Source organism: Ascaphus truei, chromosome 22 (assembly GCF_040206685.1).
Source record: "Ascaphus truei isolate aAscTru1 chromosome 22, aAscTru1.hap1, whole genome shotgun sequence".
Taxonomy (NCBI): domain Eukaryota; kingdom Metazoa; phylum Chordata; class Amphibia; order Anura; family Ascaphidae; genus Ascaphus; species Ascaphus truei.
Window position 1 is genome coordinate 18,348,506 of NC_134504.1, and position 22,560 is coordinate 18,371,065.

General features: G+C 49.4%; 1 protein-coding gene across 7 annotated transcripts in view; it reads right to left on the reverse strand.

Moving 5' to 3' along the window:
* The window catches only part of ARSG (arylsulfatase G), a 118,156-nt gene that overhangs the window by 53,355 nt on the left and 42,241 nt on the right, over positions 1 to 22,560 (reverse strand). For 6 of the 7 annotated variants that reach the window (XM_075580112.1, XM_075580108.1, XM_075580109.1 and 3 more), the window contains exon 2: positions 12,823 to 13,158. In XM_075580112.1, coding sequence (XP_075436227.1) covers positions 12,823 to 13,058 — 236 coding nt within the window. In that variant the 5' untranslated portion in view covers positions 13,059 to 13,158. Of the gene's footprint in view, positions 1 to 12,822; positions 13,159 to 13,256; positions 13,366 to 22,560 lie in introns of all 7 variants that reach the window. The other variant, XM_075580110.1, reaches the window with a different exon arrangement.

The following is a 22,560-nucleotide window of genomic DNA, read 5'->3' on the forward strand; positions in this document are numbered from 1 at the left end:
GAAGAGATTACTGCTATAAAGGTCTGTTTTCAAAGTACATGTGTGATGAATTGTCTGTGTCCTGCATGCTGAAGAGAAGCTGCCTTGTTTTCGATGCTGGAGAAGCTATTTTGTTTTTGTTTGCTGAAGAGAAGCTATTTTGTTTTGTGTGCTGTATGTTTTAAGGCTTAATAAATAAGCGTTATCAAGAGACCCCACGTGTGTGGTTGCATGTACTCTGCAACACAGACATTGACTGGGGCAATGAGATTAGCATTACAACAAAAGGAAACAGGTGTTAAAGACAATTATAGGACCCAAATTATTGAGGAACCAACCAGGAGAGGGGCAATACTAGATTTGGTAATATCAAACAATGTAGAAGTAATATCCAAATGTTCCAGGACTTGAATATTTGCTAACAGTGATCATAACATGGTTTCATCTTATACTATATTAGTGAAAGCACTGTATGCCTGCCTGCTTGCCTGCCTGCCAGCCTGCCTGCCTGCCTGCCTGGATGTCCGGTGTCCCTAGGGGAAATCTCATTGGTCCCTTGGGCCGCCCCCGCACACCTCTCATAGGCCTGAGGCGGAGTGACGGGCGGGCCAAACACACACACACCCACACTCACTCTCTCTCTCTCCACCCTCCTTAACGGCTGACTGACACACACACACACACACACACTCTCTCTCTCTCTCCACCCTCCTTAACGGCTGCCCGCCCTTGACCCCCCCCCCCGCCCTTCCCGGCCGCTGGCCCTCAACAACGGAACCCCCCCTATCACCACTCCGCAGGACCTCAATATCACCATCTCCCCCGGTGCTCCCTCTCCCCCGGTGCTCACCCGCTCTCCCGGTGCTCACCCGCTCTCCCGGTGCTCCCTCTCCCCCGGTGCTCCCTACCCCTCCCCCCTCCCAGAGCACGCTGTCGCCGCTCTCACCTTCAGGCCTAGAGGCCGCGCCCCCAGCTCACCATCCCCGCGCGCGCTGCTCCCGCTCTCTCAGTCGGGAGCTGTACGGGCCGCGGCCCACACCACCTCCTGACCTGAGCGTCTCAGCTCCGCATCGCCGGGGGGAAGAGACCGCCGAGGAACCCGAGGAGGAGGAGGAGCGCGGCCCGGTGCGAGGTAAGTAACCGCACGGGAAGGGATCTTTCACCCCCCCCCGGCGCTTCACCCCACCCGGCCCGGCACTTCACCCGGCCCGGCGCTTCACCCCCCCCCGGCCTGGCCCTTCACCCGGCCCGGCGCGTCACCCCCCCCGGCCTGGCCCTTCACCCCCCCCGGCCTGGCCCTTCACCCCCCCCCCGCCCTGGCCCATCACCCCCCCCCGCCCTGGCCCTTCACCCCCCCCCCCGGCCCTGGCCCTTCACCCCCCCCCCGCCCTGGCCCTTCACCCCCCCCCCCGCCCTGGCCCTTCACCCCCCCCCCCCGCCCTGGCCCTTCACCCCCCCCCTCCCTGGCCCTTCACCCCCCCCCCGCCCTGGCCCTTCACCCCCCCCCCCGCCCTGGCCCTTCACACCCCCCCCCGCCCTGGCCCTTCACACACCCCCCCGCCCTGGCCCTTCACCCCCCCCCGCCCTGGCCCTTCACCCCCCCCCCCCACCCTGGCCCTTCACCCCCCCCCCGCCCTGGCCCTTCACCTCCCCCCCCGCCCTGGCCCTTCACCCGGCCCTTCACCCAGCCTGGCCCTTCACCCGGCCCTGCCCTTCACCCCCCCCCCGACCCTGCCCTTCACCCCCCCCCCGACCCTGCCTTCACCCCCCCCCGACCCTGCCCTTCACCCCCCCCCGACCCTGCCCTTCACCCCCCCCCGACCCTGCCCTTCACCCCCCCCCCGACCCTGCCCTTCACCACCACCCCCCCGGCCCTGCCCTTCACCACTCCCCCCCCTGCCCTTCACCTCCCCCCCCCCGGCCCTGCCCTTCACCCCCCCCCCCCCCCCGGCCCTGCCCTTCACCCCCCCCCGGCCCTGCCCTTCGCCCCCCCCCCCCGGCCCTGCCCTTCGCCCCCCCCCCCCCGGCCCTGCCCTTCGCCCCTCCCCGGCCCTGCCCTTCGCCCCCCCCCCGGCCCTGCCCTTCGCCCCTCCCCGGCCCTACCCTTTGCCCCTCCCCGGCCCTGCCCTTCGCCCCCCCCCGGCCCTGCCCTTCGCCCCCGCCCTCCCTGCCCTTCGCCCCAGCCCTCCCTGCCCTTCGCCCCCGCCCTCCCTGCCCTGCGCCCCCGCCCTCCCTGCCTTCGCCCCCGACCTTCGCCCCCGCCCTCCCTGCCTTCGCCCCCACCCTCCCTGCCTTCGCCCCCACCCTCCCTGCCTTCGCCCCCACCCTCCCTGCCCTTCGCCCCCACCCTCCCTGCCCTTCGCTCCCACCCTCCCTGCCCTTCGCTCCCACCTTACCTGCCCTTCGCTCCCTGCCCTTCGCCCCCACCCTCCCTGCCCTACACACGTACACACACGTACACACACGTACACACACGTATACACACGTACACACACACGTATATACGCACACACACGTAGGCACACGTATACACACACACACGCGTAGACACACACGCGTAGACACACACACGTATACACACACACACGTGTACACACACACGTATACATACACACGTAGACACACGTATACACGTAGACACGCAGGCACACGTAAACACGCAGGCACACGTAGACATGCACACACACGCAGACACGTAGACACGCAGACACACGTAGACACGCACACACACGTACACACACGTACACACTCACGTATACACACGTACACACACGTATACACACACACGTAGGCACACATGCGTAGACACACACACACGTGTACACACACGTATACACACACGTATACATACACACGTATACATACACACGTATACACACAGGCACACGTTGACACACGTATACACGCAGACACACGTATACACGCAGACGCACGTAGACACGCAGACGCACGTAGACACGCAGACGCACGTATACACGCACACGCACGTAGACACGCACGTAGACACGCACACGCACGTAGACACGCACACGCACACGCACGTAGACACGCACACGCACGTAGACACGCACACGCACATAGACACACACACGTGCACGTAGACACACACACGTGCACGTATACACGTACACACACACACGTATACACACACACGTATACATACACACGTAGACACACGTATACACACACACACGTGTACACACACGTATACATACACACGTAGACACACGTATACATACACACGTAGACACACGTATACACGTATAGACACGCAGACGCGCGTAGACACGCAGACGCGCGCAGACACGCACGCGCGCAGACACGCACGCGCGCACGTAGACACGCGCACGCGCACACACACGTATACACACACACGTATACACACACACGTATACATACACACACACACACACACACGTATACATACACACACACACACACACACACACACGTATACATACACACACACACACACACACACACGTATACATACACACACACACACGTATACATACACACACACACACACACACACACACGTATACACACACACACACACACACACACACGTATACATACACACACACACACGTATACATACACATCATGTATACACACACACACATGTATACACACACACATAAATACACACACACACACGTGTGTGTGTGTGTGTGTGTATACATGTGTGTGTGTGTGTGTGTGTGTGTGTGTATACATGTGTGTGTGTGTGTGTATACGTGTGTGTGTGTGTGTGTGTGTGTGTATACATGTGTGTGTGTGTGTGTGTGTATACATGTGTGTGTGTATACATGTGTGTGTGTGTATACATGTGTGTGTGTATACATGTGTGTGTGTGTATACATGTGTGTGTATATACATGTGTGTATACATGATGTGTATGTATACGTGTGTGTGTGTGTGTGTACATGTATGTGTGTGTGTGTGTGTGTGTACATGTGTGTGTGTGTGTGTGTGTACATGTGTGTGTGTGTACATGTGTGTGTGTGTACATGTGTGTGTGTGTGTATACGTGTGTGTGTGTGTGTGTGTGTGTGTGTGTGTGTGTGTGTGTGTGTGTGTGTGTGTGTGTGTGTGTGTGTGTGTGTGTGTGTGTGTGTGTGTGTGTACATGTGTGTGTGTTGTGACAGAAACCAGGGGATGGTAATAAATTCCGTATATAGGGCTCCCAGGATACTAGACAGTTTCTATCCTGTTTGGCCTGGGAGTGCAGCCTTATAATACATACACTCCATCCCACAGTTTGGCAAGCGCTGGAACTGAGGGATGAGAGATCCAGACCAGAGTTTGTCTGCTGCCTGATTTCTGTCACCTGTCATGCTAATTAGGAATCAGGTATGAAAGACTGATTTCCTGTTTGCTCTGGTCTCCCCACAAGAGCCAGGAGGCTGGAAGGCTGCTGAACTACAGAGGGGAGAAGCCTCTTCCCCAAACAGGTTCAATCTTTCTGTTCATTTGTGTAAGACTGCAAAAGTACCGTGTTTTGATGTTGGAAGTGGAAAAGCCACTTCCAACCCTGAGTCAGGGATATCTAAGTTAAGTTATCGCTCAGGTGAGCAGCTTTTGTTTTGATCTGTTTTCTGTTGTATGCACTGTGGCAGTCTCAGTGCCTGGGACTGAATAAACCAGGCATAGCCTGTTTAAAGGAACAGTACGTGACGCCTCATCATTTAACCTACCCTAAAAGACCGTGTTCTAAACAGTCCCGGACAAACGACGGAGCCCCGGAGTAAGCCGTTTGTCACATATGGTGGAGAATGCGGGCAGAGCACTAGGGGGTCTGCGGGTTGAAGAACTTTGAAAAAAAAAAAAAAAAGTTTTTTTCATCCTCTGCAAACAAGATGGAAGACGTGGTGGGTGCGCTGGTACGCAATGTCGCTGCCCAGAAAGACGTGAATGAAACCCAGCAACAGCTGTTAATAGCCCAGCAAGAAACTAATGCAAACCAGCAGCAGACGAATGCAGCCCAGCAACAGCTGCTAATAGCCCAGCAAGAGATTAATGCCAACCAGCAACAGGCGAATGCCAACCAGCAACAGGCGAATGCAAACCAGCAACAGACGAATGAAGCCCTGCAAAACGCGAATGCAAACCAGCAAGAGACAAACCGCTTGCTGAGAGAGGAGCAACAGCGGTTCGCTCAGGGCTTACAGCAGGAACTCGAGATCCTGAGGGGGACTATCAGTAACCTTCCACTGGCAGCGGCAGCCCCAGTACCGAAAATGACCAGGGCAAGCCACTACCTTCAGAAGATGGGACCCTCGGATGATGTGGAAGCCTATCTTCTCACGTTTGAACGCACGGCACAGAGAGAGGGATGGCCAGAAGCTGAGTGGGCTGGTCTAATCGCACCCTTCCTAAGCGGCGAACCCCAGAAGGCTTACTTTGATCTAGAGCCAGCCGAAGCTAACGTCTATGCAAAATTGAAGTTCGAGATCCTCGCCCGCCTCGGCGTAACCACGGCTGTTCGCGCCCAAAGGTTTCACGCATGGTCCTTCACGATGGATAAAGCCACCCGAAGCCAGATGTATGACCTCATCCACCTCGCCCGGAAGTGGCTACAACCCGAGATCAACTCAGCCAGCCACATCGTGGAACGGTTGGTCATGGACCAGTTCTTGAGGAAACTTCCCTCTGCCTTACGCCGTTGGGTCAGTCGGAGTGACCCCCACAATGCGGATGAGCTTGTGGCCCTCGTAGAAAGGTACAATGCAGCAGAAGAGCACCCGCAACCCACAGTCGTGGAGCAACCCCACTACCCGAGGTTCCAGGACTCTTCCAGAGACGGTAAAAGGGTACCGGGGTTAAGGGGCGCTGAAGAGCGGCGACCACCTTCACGCAGCACCAGCAACAGTGGTTCGCACACTAAGGGCAATAGCCAACATGGGGAGCCGGGAAAAGGCTCTAAGTGGGACACAGACTATGTACCTAAATGTGTAAATTGTCATGAGAGGGGCCACACAGCAAAAATCTGCCCACTAAATGATGAGCCCATGCAATGCAACAGCGTGGAACCTTATTCGCTGTTGTCCCAATGTATGGGCCCTAGCCCAGAGGACCCCTTGAATAACCATCTGTGGGCATTTGTAAAGGTTAATGGTAAGAGGGTTCGGGCACTTCTTGACTCTGGGAGCATGGTCACACTAGTGTCCGAATACCTCTTGCCCATTAAGAAGAAACAGGGAAACAGTTCACAAAGAGTGGCAATTTGTTGTATACATGGGGATAATCATGAATATTCCACTGTTGATGTTTTTTTTGAAACAGAGTTTGGTTCTTTAGATTTCAAGGTGGGTATTGTACCCAAACTGGCACATGATGTGTTAATAGGGACCGACTTTCCCCATTTTCTAAAAATGTGGTCCCCCGCTCAGAATAGCGCCCAGAGTTCAATAGCGGACCATAACGAAGTATTAGAAGAAACAAATCCTTTCCCTTTTTCAGAAATGGAGGTTGACGAGGGCCCAAATAAGAAGGGGGAAAAGGAGGAGTGCTGTAAAATTCCCTTCCCCATCACTACTTTGGTAGGGAATACCCCAAATCAAGATGTTGAGCAGACACTTACCACCCCAGAACCGGATAAGACCCTCGCTGACCTAGAGGTCAGTCCTGGGAGTTTTAAGAAGGCCCAGTGGGAGGACCCCACATTAGCGGTAGCAAGGGGAAATATACGGGACCAGAATAGTACTCCTGGCCAACCAGATAGGTCACTTGCTTACCCCTACTTCGAGGTAGAGAACGACCTAGTATATCGGGTTGATAAAAGGAAATCAGTTACAACGAAACAATTGTTGGTACCACGGACATTCCGTAACGTAGTATTACACCTCGCACATAGTCATCCATTGGGGGGACACCTAGGGGTGGAAAAGACAAAAGAAAAGGTTCTCCGAAGCTTCTATTGGCCTGGGGTTCTGGCAGAAATTACGAATTATTGTTCCTCATGCCCAGAATGTCAGATCACCGCCCCGTTCAAGGCGTACCGCAGCCCATTGGTACCCCTTCCCATAATAGAGGTACCATTTGACCGGATTGCTATGGATCTAGTAGGACCCCTAATAAAGTCTGCTAGGGGACATCAGCATATATTGGTAATATTAGATTATGCCACCCGATATCCGGAGGCAGTTCCCCTACGTAGCACCTCAGCTAAAAACATAGCAAAAGAATTAGTAGTTCTGTTTTCCCGGGTCGGGATTCCTAAAGAGATTCTATCTGACCAGGGAACACCATTTATGTCCCAAGTAACGAAAGAGCTATGTAAACTCCTAAAAATCAAGCATCTCAGAACCTCAGTCTATCATCCACAAACAGATGGTTTAGTGGAAAGGTTCAATAAAACCTTAAAGAGCATGTTACGGCGGGCGGTTGATAAAGATGGGAAAAACTGGGATTGTTTGTTACCGTACCTGTTATTTGCCATTAGGGAAGTTCCCCAATCATCCACTGGCTTCTCCCCGTTTGAACTATTGTATGGCCGACACCCAAGGGGCTTACTGGATATAGCCAAAGAGACTTGGGAACACGAGGTTACCCCTTACAGAAGTGTAATAGAGCATGTTGCCCAGATGCAGGACCGCATTGCTGCAGTCCTACCCATAGTGAGGGAACACATGGAGAAAGCTCAAGAAGCACAGAGGAATACATATAATAAGGGTGCTAGGGTCAGAATTTTTTCTCCAGGTGATAGGGTACTAGTTCTGGTTCCCACCGTGGAGAGTAAATTCCTTGCTAAATGGCATGGGCCATATGAGGTCTTGGAAAGAGTGGGAGAAGTAAATTATAAGGTAAGACAGCCAGGTAGGAGGAAACCTGAGCAAATTTACCATATAAACCTACTCAAGCCCTGGAAAGATAGAGAAGTCTTGTTAACCCTAGTACCCCCAGGTCCGTCAGAGAATCAAGAAACTGACCCAGAGGTTAGCATAGCTGAAACCCTGTCTGTTCATCAGAAACGAGAGGTTCAGAATTTAGTGAAAAGAAACAAAGAAATCTTCTCTATACGGCCAGGTAGAACTAGCGTAATTGAACATGACCTAGTCTCTGAACCGGGGGTCCGAGTTAACCTTAAACCGTACCGAATCCCAGAGGCCAAAAGAAAGGCTATAAGTTTAGAGGTTAAAAAAATGCTAAAACTAGGTGTAATTGAGGAATCCCAAAGTGGGTGGAACAGCCCTATAGTCTTAGTCCCAAAGCCAGATGGTACAACAAGGTTTTGTAATGACTACCGGAAACTAAACGCGGTGTCAAAATTTGATACTTATCCTATGCCCAGGGTAGATGAACTTGTAGAGAGACTGGGCAAAGCCCGATATCTCACAACCCTAGACCTAACAAAAGGGTACTGGCAGGTTCCCCTCACAGAAAGGGCAAAAGAAAAGACAGCCTTCTCAACCCCAGACGGCCTCTTTCAGTATAAGGTGTTGCCTTTTGGCTTACATGGAGCTCCCGCCACATTCCAAAGAATGATGGATAAAATTTTAAAACCACATGCTCGGTATGCTGCCGCCTACCTGGATGATGTGGTAATCCATAGTGAAGATTGGCAATCCCACCTTCCAAAGGTCCAAGCTGTGCTTGACGCAGTCCGGTCTGCTGGACTAACTGCTAACCCCGCTAAATGCACTATTGGTCTGGAGGAGGCCAAGTATCTGGGATATTCTATTGGCAGAGGTTTACTCAAACCCCAAACACTCAAAGTGGAGGCGATACAAAATTGGCCAAGGCCAGTTACAAAAAAACAAGTAAGGACCTTTTTGGGGTTAATTGGGTACTATAGAAGGTTTATTCCCAATTTTGCAACTAAGGCAACCCCACTAACTGACCTCACAAAAGCAAGAGGACCGCTAATGGTAAAGTGGTCCCCCGAAACCGAACAGGCCTTTAGAAGCCTGAAAGAAGCTCTCTGTGCCCAACCAGTGTTGGTCACACCTGACTTCTCCAAAGAGTTCGTAGTCCAAACCGACGCATCTGAGGTAGGGCTGGGGGCGGTACTCTCCCAGGAGTCTCAAGGTGAGGAGCACCCCATCCTTTATTTAAGTAGGAAACTAAATCCCCAGGAGAAAAATTACTCCATAGTAGAGAAAGAGTGTCTCGCAATAAAGTGGGCTGTAGAGACGCTCAAATACTACCTGTTGGGGAGAAAATTCCGGTTGGTCACAGATCATGCACCCCTTACCTGGATGTGTCAAAACAGGGAAAAGAATGCTAGAGTGACCAGGTGGTTCCTAAGCCTACAACCCTTTAAATTTTCTGTGGAACACAGGTCAGGGCACAAACATGGCAATGCTGACGGGTTGTCAAGGATGCACTCCCTAATATCCATGGTCGCTCATCCCTCGAGGTCTGAGCTGGGGGGGAGGATATGTGACAGAAACCAGGGGATGGTAATAAATTCCGTATATAGGGCTCCCAGGATACTAGACAGTTTCTATCCTGTTTGGCCTGGGAGTGCAGCCTTATAATACATACACTCCATCCCACAGTTTGGCAAGCGCTGGAACTGAGGGATGAGAGATCCAGACCAGAGTTTGTCTGCTGCCTGATTTCTGTCACCTGTCATGCTAATTAGGAATCAGGTATGAAAGACTGATTTCCTGTTTGCTCTGGTCTCCCCACAAGAGCCAGGAGGCTGGAAGGCTGCTGAACTACAGAGGGGAGAAGCCTCTTCCCCAAACAGGTTCAATCTTTCTGTTCATTTGTGTAAGACTGCAAAAGTACCGTGTTTTGATGTTGGAAGTGGAAAAGCCACTTCCAACCCTGAGTCAGGGATATCTAAGTTAAGTTATCGCTCAGGTGAGCAGCTTTTGTTTTGATCTGTTTTCTGTTGTATGCACTGTGGCAGTCTCAGTGCCTGGGACTGAATAAACCAGGCATAGCCTGTTTAAAGGAACAGTACGTGACGCCTCATCATTTAACCTACCCTAAAAGACCGTGTTCTAAACAGTCCCGGACAAACGACGGAGCCCCGGAGTAAGCCGTTTGTCACAGTGTGTATACGTGTGTGTGTGTATACATGTGTGTGTGTGTGTATACATGTATACACACACACACACACACACACACATTTACACACACACACACACACATTTACACACACACACACACACATTTACACACACACACACACATGTACACACACACACACACACACACATGTACACACACACATGTACACACACGTGTATACACACACAAACATGTACACACACACATGTATAGACACACAAATGTACACACACGTACACATACACACACACGTACACATACACACACACACACACACAATGTATACACACAAACATGTATACACACATGTATACACACACACACACACGTATACACACACACACACACACACACTATCCCCAGCACCACCACATCAGCACACCGGTATCCCATGCCCCCCCCCCCCCCAGCACACTGGCATTTTTGGCTCCCCACCATTCCCAGCCCCCATCAACACCATCAGCACCCACACATTGGCACCTTCGCACCTCCCCCATCGGCACACCCACATCCGCACCCCCACATCAGCACCAAACCCTCCCAAATCAGCACACCGATACAATCACCATCAGTACAGCCACAGCAGCAGTACCACCGCACACCGCCATGGCCCGCGTGGACCACTCCCCACCCAAATGCCACCCCCACACCACAAACATCCCGGGCAACGCCGGGGCTCTCAGCTAGTGTTTAATAAATTAATAAAAAATAGATTATTTGGGTTCAACAAAGACCTTAATCTTTAGAAAGGCAGATTTTAATAAACTGAATACTAACCTACAATTAATACAATGGGATGATGTTTTTGCAGGGGAAAATGTAGAAGATAAATGGGTAGTCTTTAAAACATTGTTAGGAGATAAGGAAAAAGCTGAGGTATTAAACAAATTCTTTGCCTCTGTGTTTACCAGGGAAGAATCAAGTTCAATAGTAGTGCCGCAGGAGGAAGCCACAACCTCCATATTAATGAACAATTGGTTAACTGAGGAAGAAGTTCATAGTCGGCTTGAAAAATGTAAAGTAAATAAGGCACCTGGCCCCGATGGCATACATCCAAGAGTTCTCAAGGAGTTATGTTCAGTAATAGCCAAACCATTACATTTAATATTCAAGGACTCAATTTCTATAGCCTCAGTACCACAAGACTGGCGTAAAGCAGATGTTGTGCCTATATTTAAAAAGGGAGCTAGATCACAACCGGAGAATTACAGACCTGTAAGTCTGACTTGGGGAAATTACTTGAAGGTTTAATACGGAATAATATTCAGGGATACCTAATGCAAAACAAAATTATTAGTAATAGTCAGCATGGATTTATGAAGGATAGATCATGCCAAACTAACCTTATTTGTTTCTTTGAGGAGGCAAGTAGGAATTTAGACCAGGGTAATGCAGTTGATGTGGTCTACTTAGATTTTGCAAAGGCTTTTGATACGGTTTCACACAAGAGGTTGGTGTACAAAATAAAGAAAATTGGACTCAGTAAAAATATATGCACCTGGATTGAAAACTGGTTAAAGGACAGACAACAGAGGGTTGTCATAAATGGAACTTTTTCAGGTTGGGATAAAGTCGTCAGTGGAGTACCTCAGGGATCAGTACTGGGACTCCTGCTTTTTAACTTGTTTATTAATGACCTTGAGGTCGGCATCGAGAGCAAAGTCTCGATCTTTGCTGATGATACTAAATTGTGTAAGGTAATAGAATCAGAGCAGGATGTAATTTCTCTCCAGAAGGACTTGGAGAGACTGGAAACTTGGGCAGGTAAATGGCAGATGAGGCTTAATACAGATAAATGTAAGGTTATGCGTTTGGGAAGCAAGAATAAAAAGGCGACTTACAAATTAAATGGGGATAAATTGGGGGAATCCTTGATGGAGAAGTATTTAGGAGTGCTTGTAGACAGCAGGCTTAGCAATAGTGCCCAAAGTCATGCAGTAGCTGCAAAGGCAAACAAGATCTTATCTTGCATTAAACGGGCAATGGATGGAAGGGAAGTAAACATAATTATGCCCCTTTACAAAGAATTAGTAAGACCACACCTTGAATATGGAGTACACTTTTGGGCACCACTCCTTAGAAAAGACATTATGAAACTAGAGAGAGTGCAGAGAAGAGCAACCAAATTAATAAAGGTGGTGGACAATTTAACTTAAGAGGAGAGGCTAGCTAAATTAGATGTATTTACATTAGAAAAGAGGCGTCTAAGAGGGGATATGATAACTATATACAAATATATTCGGGGACAGTACAAGGAGCTTTCAAAAGAACTATTCATCCCAAGGGCAGTACAAAGGACTCAAGTCATCCCTTAAGGTTGGAGGAAAGGAGATTTCACCAGCAACAAAGGAAAGAGTTCTTTACATAAGGGCAGTTACAATGTGGAATTCATTACCCATGGAGACGGTGATGGCAGATACAATAGATATGTTCAAAAAAAAGTTGGACATCTTTTTAGAAAGGAAAGGTATACAGGGATATACCAAATAAATAAACATGGGAAGGATGTTGATCCTGGGAGTAATCCGATTGCCAATTCTTGAAGTCAGGAAGAAATTTATTTTGCCCCTTATGATATATCATTGGATGATGTGACACTGGGGTTTTTTTTTTTTTGCCTGCCTCTGGATCAATAAGTAAGTATAGATATAGGATAAAGTATCTGTTGTCTAAATGTAACATAGGTTGAACGCATGTCTTTTTTTAACCTCATCTACTATGTAACTCCTCAGTGTTTGTGTGTCTGGCTGGTAAGAGAGAACTGTACACTACCCAGAAGAAAAGCGAAACATATAATATGATAGAAGAACATACCTCATTCCATCTAAAGCCATCTTATCCAGGTTGGGAGTGTTGGTTGATGTTGCTGCTGCCCAGTTGGCCCCAAGGTCTCCCCAGCCAATGTCATCCGCTAAAATAACTATGAAGTTTGGCTTTTTGGAATCCCAGGTCTCGGGTCCGGAATTGAAGACTGGAGTGCAGAGATAGAGAAAGCAGCCTAAAACAGCTACTGCCACCCAGGGCTTCAGCAGTATTCCAAACACGAGCATCTTTTTGGAAGACTGGTACAGGCTTAGAAGAAGAAAGGTTATGACGGTGAGTAACCATTCACGCGTCTACTGCAGAAAATCATCATCCATTCAAAGACACCTGTGGAGAACAGACAGATAACAGAGCATTTAGAAAGTGAAAGATAGTTGCCAGAATTGAACACATAAGTTGTCTGATAAACAAACCATTTACTGTACCTCCTTGCTGCATGAGATCTAATAATGATATCTGGTCTGCTTTGCGTTCCTACTTTAGAAGCATTCATGCAGCCTCTATATTTCTAATGCTGTAGTCTTTTATGGCAGCCTGCACACAAAGGGGAGAGGGAACACTATTTAATTCAAACCCAAAAGCTGAAGGACCGGGAGATGTGTTCTCTCTGGCAGAGATGGTGGAAGATAATACTGAAACAGACACAATGTTTGTTTCTTAGAGGTGGAGTGACTGCAGACTTCTATTTGGAAAGCAAAGTCTCCTTCTGAGTCTAGCAGTTAGCCGACTATATCCCATGTCCCCAAAGAAGAGGCATTTGCAAAAGCAGCAGCGTATAGTTAAACACCTGCTTTCTTCTGTCAGATACATTGGCAATCTACAGCACAGACAGCCGATGCTGGAGGATGTACGCGACATGTAAGAGGAACCAAGTTGATTTGGACACCCCCTTTTCTTATACATCTATATATATAAAATCAAATGGTTAGTGCTATCTGCGGTGAATACCCGGCGTTGCCCGGAGGCAGGGAGGGGGGGCGTGAAAGGCAGGGGGGGGGCGTGAAAGGCAGGGGGGACGTGAAAGGCAGGGGGGGGGCGTGAAAGGCAGGGGGGAGGGGCGTGAAAGGCAGGGGGGAGGGGCGTGAAAGGCAGGGGGGAGGGGCGTGAAAGGCAGGGGGAGGGCGTGAAAGGCAGGGGGGGGTATGAAAGGCAGGGGGGGTGAAAGGCAGGGGGGGGCCTGAAAGGCAGGGGGGGGGGGCGGGGGCGTGAAAGGCAGGGGGGGTGGCGTAAAAGGCAGGGGGTGCGGGGGCATGAAAGGCAGGGGGGGCGTGAAAGGCGGGGGGGGGCGTGAAAGGCGGGGGGGGGCGTGAAAGGCAGGGTGGGGGGCGTGAAAGGCAGGGTGGGGGGCGTGAAAGGCAGGGTGGGGGGCGTGAAAGGCAGGGTGGGGGGCGTGAAAGGCAGGGGGGGGCGACACACACACAGTGTCACACACACACACAGTGTCACACACACACACACAGTGTCACACACACAGTGTCACACACACAGTGTGTCACACACAGTGTGTCACACACACACACAAACAGTGTCACACACACACACACACACACACACACAGTGTCACACACACAGTGTCACACACACACACAGTGTCACACACACACACACACACACACACAGTGTCACACACACACACACACAGTGAGAGACACACACACAGTGTCACACACACACACACACACACAGTGTCACACACACACACACACGTCACCTAGAGTGACACATACGCGACACCTACCTCTACTTCCGGGCGCTGCCATCTTCTCACTCTGCGCCGCGAGGGAGGAAGGGAGTCCTTCCGGGCGCCGCCATCTTAGGCACCGCGAGGGTGGAAGGAGGTCCTTCCGGGCGCCGCCATCTTAGGCGCCGCGAGGCAGCCTGCCTGGCCACTGCCTGTTCCCCCGCCGGGGATGGAGATGAGCGGAGCGCAGGGAGGGAGAGGTGAGCGGAGGGAGGGAGAGGTGAGCGGAGGGAGGGAGAGGTGAGCGGGGGGAGGGAGAGGTGAGCGGAGGGAGGGAGAGGTGAGCGGAGTGGAGGGAGGGGAGAGATGAGCGCCGGGAGGGGAGAGATGAGCGCCGGGAGGGGAGAGATGAGCGCCGGGAGGGGAGAGATGAGCGCCGGGAGGGAGAGATAAGCGCCGGAGAGAGAGGTGTAGGTTTGTGTGTGTGTGTGTGTGTGTGTGTGTGTGTGTGTGTGTGTGTGTGTGTGTGTGTGTGTGTGTGTGTGTGTGTGTGTGTGTGTGGCGCCGAGGGGGAAGAGAGTGGCAGTTGGGTGACGTCAGACCCACCAATCTGATTGGCCAGAGGCTGAGGACCAATCAGATTCACCGCAGATAGCACTAACCATTCGATTTTATATATATAGATATAATGATGTCTCTATGATTTGGGCTGGTGAATCTCTGGGCTTAAACATGCAGTTAAGAGGGCTGGACTGCAAGTGTAAATATACTCCAAAGTGGAGCAGATTTTGTTTGTGGATTTTCACATGTTTGCTGTGTTTAAATGGACAGGCGCAATAAAGCCTTATTTTAATTTCACCTTAAAACAGTCTCCATTGCGTACCTCTGCACATGTCCTTTTACATATGGTGTCAGAAGTGGGATGAGAGGTGGCCCTTGAAGTTCAAAGGGGCCCCGGAGACTGCCTGTGAAAATTTTTGTGCTTTTGCCTACATAGTTCCTGCAAACAAAACCAAAGAAACACATCCAGGCAGAAAAACTGTGAAAAATGTTGTGCTTATTTTCCTGCATATAGTTCCTGCAAACAGCCTGAGCTACAAAGCAAAGAATCACATGCAGCAGAGACCAGAATTAAAGGGATACACATCCAGGCAGGAAATCTACATTGCACTGAAGAAAGCCACAAAACCACAGATGGACTCTTTTCCCCAATCCCAAGAGGAGAGAGCGAGAGAGACTGCTGAAGCAGGTAAACCTTACTTGCCTATCACAATAATGTGTAATATGGTTGTTGAAAAGGGGGCTTTGCCTTCCAGCCATAGTCAGGGTTCAAGAAGTGAGTTAGCGCTCCAGAGGAGCTAGGCTTTGTTTATTGTTTTCTTTAAAAAAAAAATTGCGCTGAAGCAGTGAATACAGACAGTGACCCACGAGCAGTACTAATTCTGGAAGTAAAGGCTGCCACACTGCATAGGACTACCAGCTGTGGATGGAGTATATGCATGAAAGTGTGAAAATTGATGCAAGACTGTGCTGAAGCAGGGAAACTTTTACAGACGGTGACCGACGCAAGGTACTGATTTTGTGAATTTAAAATGGCCACCCAGCTGAAGTCAAATACAGACTCTGCAAAAATGGGGAAGAAAATATGTTTTTGGTGTAAAGAACCCCATCTTCAGGCTTTATTCCGACGATGAGAGTGAATGCATGCACAGTACCGCTAATATTGTAAAACTTACCAAAGGGAAGAAAAAGTCTACAGAGAGGCCTGTGAGAGCCACAACCTCTACAAGCAAAATATGCCCACCTGTAGGACTACCACAGTTTGGGGTTCTAGCAAATACAGTGATAACAGTTGCAATAGCGCCTCCTGAGGTCGGGAAGAAAAATACACCTGATAGCCCCAAAATGGAGGACAAGATGCGGCATTCCTGTAATGAACCCTACCCCACGGAAGAGTGGCCCTTTCAGTCCGATCAGGAGGAAGACATCTCTTACGGGAAACCCGAACCACACCCACAAAACACCCCAAGAATGGTGGGGGTGCCTGAACTCGGTACGAACTGAAATGACCGCTCTCTATGATGACGAATGTGATCGGCAGGAGGAAGAGCGGGAACAGCAGATCGCTGATTATTTACGCCACCTAACGCAAAAGCAAGGAAAACATGGCGGATACAGTGAAGCTGTTGAAGTTTCAAATAAAGACGGAGACCCCAGTATCCCTGATGGGACAGAGTCGTCAAAAACAAAAAGGCGGAAAAAGAAAAAGAAGAAAGGGTCTTCACTTACCGTGGAAGGAACAGACACATCTGCAGATCCTGCGGAGGAAAAGGGGGTCCGAAATGCCCTACAGCCAAGAGAAAATGGAGAATACGTCCCGCGGATGACCGAATATCCAGAGGGCCCAAGGCAGAAGTCGTGTACCCCAAAGAACTGTCTGTCCGGTGCTAATAGTGAGAAACCCTCAACCAACCATACCAGGGAAGCGGAGCCGGAACCAATGAGTGACGATCCCTTGACCAGCCCTGAAGATGCCCTGAAAATTGCCAGGCGTGACTGTGATCTGCTCCGGGAACAATTGAAACTGAAGAAAGATGATTACGCAGAGCTACTGAAAAATAACGTGGAGCTACAGAAGAATGTGCTCACGATGTACTCTTTGGCCAGGACAGAATTGGACGATCTCAAGACTGAGCTAGATACTGCAAATACTACTATTACCGCCATAGATGAAAAGCAGAATCAATCCGATAGAATGATTGCTAATCTGAAGCAGAAGTATGAGTTGGCACTGAAGGAGATTACAGTCTTTTAGCAAGAGGTTCACAGTCTTCGCCTAGAACTGAATGCCTCACAACAAAAGGTCAACAGGGTCCGGACAGAGGTGGACGTATCCCAGAAGGAGGTTCACACTCTCCGCACAGCACTGGATGCTTCACACCTAGAGATCAGCAGTTGTCGCACAGAACTAGAAGTCTCTAAAAAGGAACTTCACAGCCTTACTAAGGAACTCTCAACTCAGGACATTTATATGATTAGATTAGTGACAATGCATTATCATTAGTTTTTTTGTCACCATCTATGCATGGATATTTTACAGGGTGATTATTTTCCATCTATTCAAAGGGGTTGCGATTAGTTACTATCCCTCTTCCCATTCACGAGTTCGTTGATCTTTATTTATTATTGTTTCTTTTTCATATTAGTGTTTTTTCTACTTTTTTAAATTTTGAATAAACTTTATTTGTTCTTTTGTTAATATTGTAGATCAGGGGCGCAAAAAGGTCCAGAAACTGAGACGAGTATCTGCGGCCCAAGCGAAGAAGTTCACAGTGCTCCACAAAATAATGAATGATAGGTGGAAGCAAGCTCAGAGAAAGCACAGGGAAGAAATAAAGACCCTGAAAAGAGAATGGCAGGAAATCCTCAAGAAACAGAGTGAGACTCTGCAGACCAGTAACTTACAGATGCCTCCAATACGGGAAAAGGTATTGGCTCTGCCCAAGCATCGGTATCCCACAGTAACTAATGCCCGTGAGGACAAGGGTACAGTGAGAGCTGGGGACACCACTCACCTTCAAAACAAGATTACGAAGTTTGAGCCACCTAAGAAAGCACTAGCCAAACCTGCAACCGCCCAACAGGCAACAAACAGAGGTAGGAGTGCAGAATCAAAGCCAGAAGAATCCTTAGCTGAGGAAGCTGAAAAGATAGGACATTCTCTGGAAATGGAGCAGGAATCGCAACTCAATCCCAAAGAAGCTGAACTGGCGACTACATTGAATGGGAAAAGTGCAGGAAGACAGCTTCAAGCACTGAGGGCTCAGGTGGCTGTTCTGGGACGCTCTTGTGATATCATGAAATGGACATTTGGTGCTAGAGTGGCGTACATGGGAAAGATGGCGAGAGAAAGCTTTTTGCATAAACGCTCTGCGACTGTCGCCATACAGTCTGTCTACAAAAAGAGGAGCGCCCGACACAGGGGTAAGCTCATGACCACGTGGTCAGTAGAAAGACTGGACTTGGAAAAAGTTCTCCTTGAGCGACTCAGGACTGCTGATCTCAAGCACCTTCTGGAGGAGACACTACTAAACTGGAGGAAGGGCTCCAATCCCAACGGGACTGAGGGTTCTCCTCCATCCACTCTCATTCAAGTCACTGAGATATCTCGAATGAGAGTGGAAGGATGGGCTTTAGCCGTGGCAAGCCCGAGCTTCCCACAAACAGGGGAGGTATGTAACAGGGGACTTATCCCTGTTCAGAAAACTTGCCTCTAATCCAGCAGTGTGCTGGTTAATTGACCAGCACCTGGCTCATTGGAGGTTTGTGAGAGAAAAGGTTCCTCCTGAGACAGGAAAGAGATTCTTCCTGAGCTCACACTGAGTTGAGCTGACCCAGGAAGCAGAAAGACCAGGAAATTCCTTAGTCTCACACGTAACGTGGGGCTGACCAAGGAAACACTGCACACAAACTAATGTCTTGAGCTGCAAGCTGACAACAAGACAAAAGGGGACAAGATTCTGGGGGACAAGCCAATTCCAATCAGGCTTTCGTCCCAAACACTCCACCGTAACTACCCTGCTAAAAGTTTGCAATGAAATCCAGTGTGGAATGGAACGGGGACAACTCACTGGTGCAGTATTCCTAGATTTTGCAAAGGCTTTTGACACAGTTGATCATGCTATCCTGCTTAACAAACTCAAGAGCTCTGGAATAGGGAAGCATGCTTTAAACTGGTTTCAGTCCTACCTATCAGGAATATCCCAACATGTGTCCATCTCAGGCTCTAACTCCAACCCCCTGGATATCACCTGTGGTGTCCCGCAAGGCTCTGTTCTGGGGCCCCTACTCTTCTCAGTGTTCATTAATGATCTTCCCACAGCTTGTAAGGAAGCCTCAATACACATGTATGCAGACGACACAATCCTATATGCACACAGCCATAGCCTCTCTGACCTTCAACACATACTTCAGTCTGACTTTTTGAAACTCGAAAACTGGATTTCCCAAAACAAACTGTTTTTAAACACTGACAAGACTGTAACAATGGTATTTGGGACCAAGACTACATTTTTAAAGCTTCCAGTGACTGAGCTCCTTATTAGAACCAACACTAACACCACCCTAACCCCTGTCACTAGTTTTAAATACCTGGGCTTATGGTTTGACTCCCACTTAACATTCGGGATGCACATTGATACCCTGACAACCAAGTCCTATGCCAAACTAGGGGTACTTTACAGCAGCGGTGCGCAAAGTGGGGGGCGCGACCCCCAGGGGGGGCGGGAGATTGTGCTGGGGGGGGCGCGGGCAGTTGCAGAGGCCCCGCGCTCTTCCCCCAGGCATTTAAATTAAATGCCGGGGGATCGCGTGAGGCCCCTGCAACTGTTTACTTACCGGGATTCAGCCGCCTGTGTTGCGTCGCCATGGCAACGCGGCGTCAATAGACGCCGTGGCACCATGTGACCTGACGTCACACGCCCACGCAGCGTCATCTGACGCGGCTGAAGGAAGGCAGGGGGCGCGAGAGCCGGGGGCAGAGAGACAGGGGGGCGCAGCACAAAAAGTTTGCGCTCCCCTGCTTTACAGGAACAAATCCTCCCTAAGTCTCCTGGTCAGAAAGCGTATCGCACAGCAGATGCTAATGCCAATTATTGACTATGGAGACATAGTATATGGCTCGGCACCTCAAACCCACCTTTGCAAACTTGACACCCTCTACAATTCAATTTGTCGTTTTGTTCTCCAATGCAACTACAACACACATCACTGCGATATGCTCAAAGAACTAGATTGGTCATAGAGTCTAGGCGCAAAGTTCACCTTTCCTGTCTTGCCTTTAAATTCTTCATGGGCAAGCTACCCAGCTATCTGAACAAGCTCCTCACCCCTACCACATGCAGCACTTATCACCTGAGATCAGACTCCAAAAGACTGTTCATGGTCCCAAGGCTCAACAAAGTATCCGGACGTTCCTCCTCCTACCTTGCACCCCAAAACTGGAACAACCTACCAGAGACTCTCACATCCAGCACCAGTTTAATTTCTTTCAAATCTAAGGCTGTCTCACATTTTAATCTGGTCTGTAACTGTTTCATATGCCCATAATATATATTTTTTTTAACTGTGCACGAAATGTCTTGTATATAATGTATACCCTGTTAATTTATGTAACTGTATTTGTAACCATGTATTATTTGTTTTACTCTGTGCCCAGGACATACTTGAAAACGAGAGGTAACTCTCAATGTATAACTTCCTGGTAAAATATTTTATAAATAAATAAGATTCTAAACCTGGATCCTGACATTGCCTTATCACACAAGGGTGTGGACACCAATAAAACAGAAAAGCCTCCCCCCTACAACTACAAGAGACAGATAAGACTTTTCATATAAGATATCTCTCTCTCTCTCTCTCTCTCTCTCTCTCTCTCTCATTTGGGCTGGTGAATCTCTGGGCTAAACACGCAGTTAAGAGGGCTGGACTGCAAGTGTAAATATACTCCAAAGTGGAACAGATTTTATTTGTGGATTTTCACATGTTTGCTGTGTTTAAAGGGACAGGCGCAATAAAGCCTTATTTTAATTTCACCTTAAAACAGTCTCCATTGCGTACCTCTGCACATGTCCTCTTACACATATCATATGCTTATTGTCTTCTATATTCTATATTGTTTCCTCCATCACTTGTTTATTAGGTGTTTTGTACCATCTGGACGATTACGAAAACGGAGTTTACCACTAAGGCTTCTACAAAAATCATGCAAACCATAACCGCGAATATATTGTTATCATCATCATTTATTTATAATGCATCAACATATTCCGTAGCACAGTACAATAGGGCTGGAGGACGAAAAACAATACAATAACAAACATTAACATATACGTAGGTAAGGATGGCCCTGGCCCAAGGAGCTAACACTCTATAAGGAAGGGTAAGTGGAAACATAGCGTACGGGGGCAGGTTGACTATTTGCACATTGGTTTATCTTAGATGTATTTATTCTGTTAGTACCGTACCAAACTATATAGGTAATATTGGTTTACTTATTTTAATGTTGGTATCCTATAAGGCAGGGGAGCGCAAACTTTTTGTGCTGCGCCCCCCTGTCTCTCTGCCCCCGGCTCTCGCGACCCCCCTGCCTACCTTGATCCGCGTCAGATGACGCTGCGTGGGCGTGTGACGTCAGGTCACATGGTGCCGCGGTGTCTGTTGACGCCGCGTTGCCATGGCGACGCAACACAGACGGCTGAATCCCGGTAAGTAAACAGTTGCAGGGGCCTCACGCGATCCCCCGACATTTAATTTAAATGCCTGGGGGAAGAGCACGGGGCCTGGGGGAAGAGCACGGGGCCTCTGCAACTGCCCGCGCCCCCCCAGCACAATCTCCCGCGCCCCCCACTTTGCGCACCGCTGCTATAAGGTAATATCTGTTAGTCCTATATCTATATGTATAAACCTCATGCTATTGCCAAGATAAGCGGATAATACACATTTTCCACAGTATTTTGTAATGTTCGCCTTTTTCGTGTTGGTACGTGTTAGAGCTGTGGCTCCGCCTAGGTATAGGTCTCCACCGCTGAACCGCCTTTATTTCAGCTCCGGGGTCCCCCTTGCTTCCCGAGCTACTTATTACTGCCGTAAGTGCTGCCTGCAGCCTCCAGGGCTGGGTGAACAAAATGGAGGCTTCAGAGGATATAATCTTCCATTATCTTCCGTAACAAGCTTAATCCAACACTATTATATTTCCAATGTTTCGATATAGAGGTACCTTCATCTGGGATTGCATTTCTCCAATTGGGTGTACCAGATCGTAGTGTTTAGTTTGTTAAGATCTAGCCCAGTCCTAATGGCTGAGCTACCTGTGCTGAAGCAGGGATATCCTTAAAATCTGACCCTTTGGGGGCCCTTGAGGACTGGAGTTGGCCACTCTTGGTCTAACCAGTTTACCGCACAATCCACTGATTTGCGGTTATAGTTTTGTAGAACTGGATTCCTATAACCGCATTTAGCACAAAATGCTCAATTGTAGGAGCGTCTAG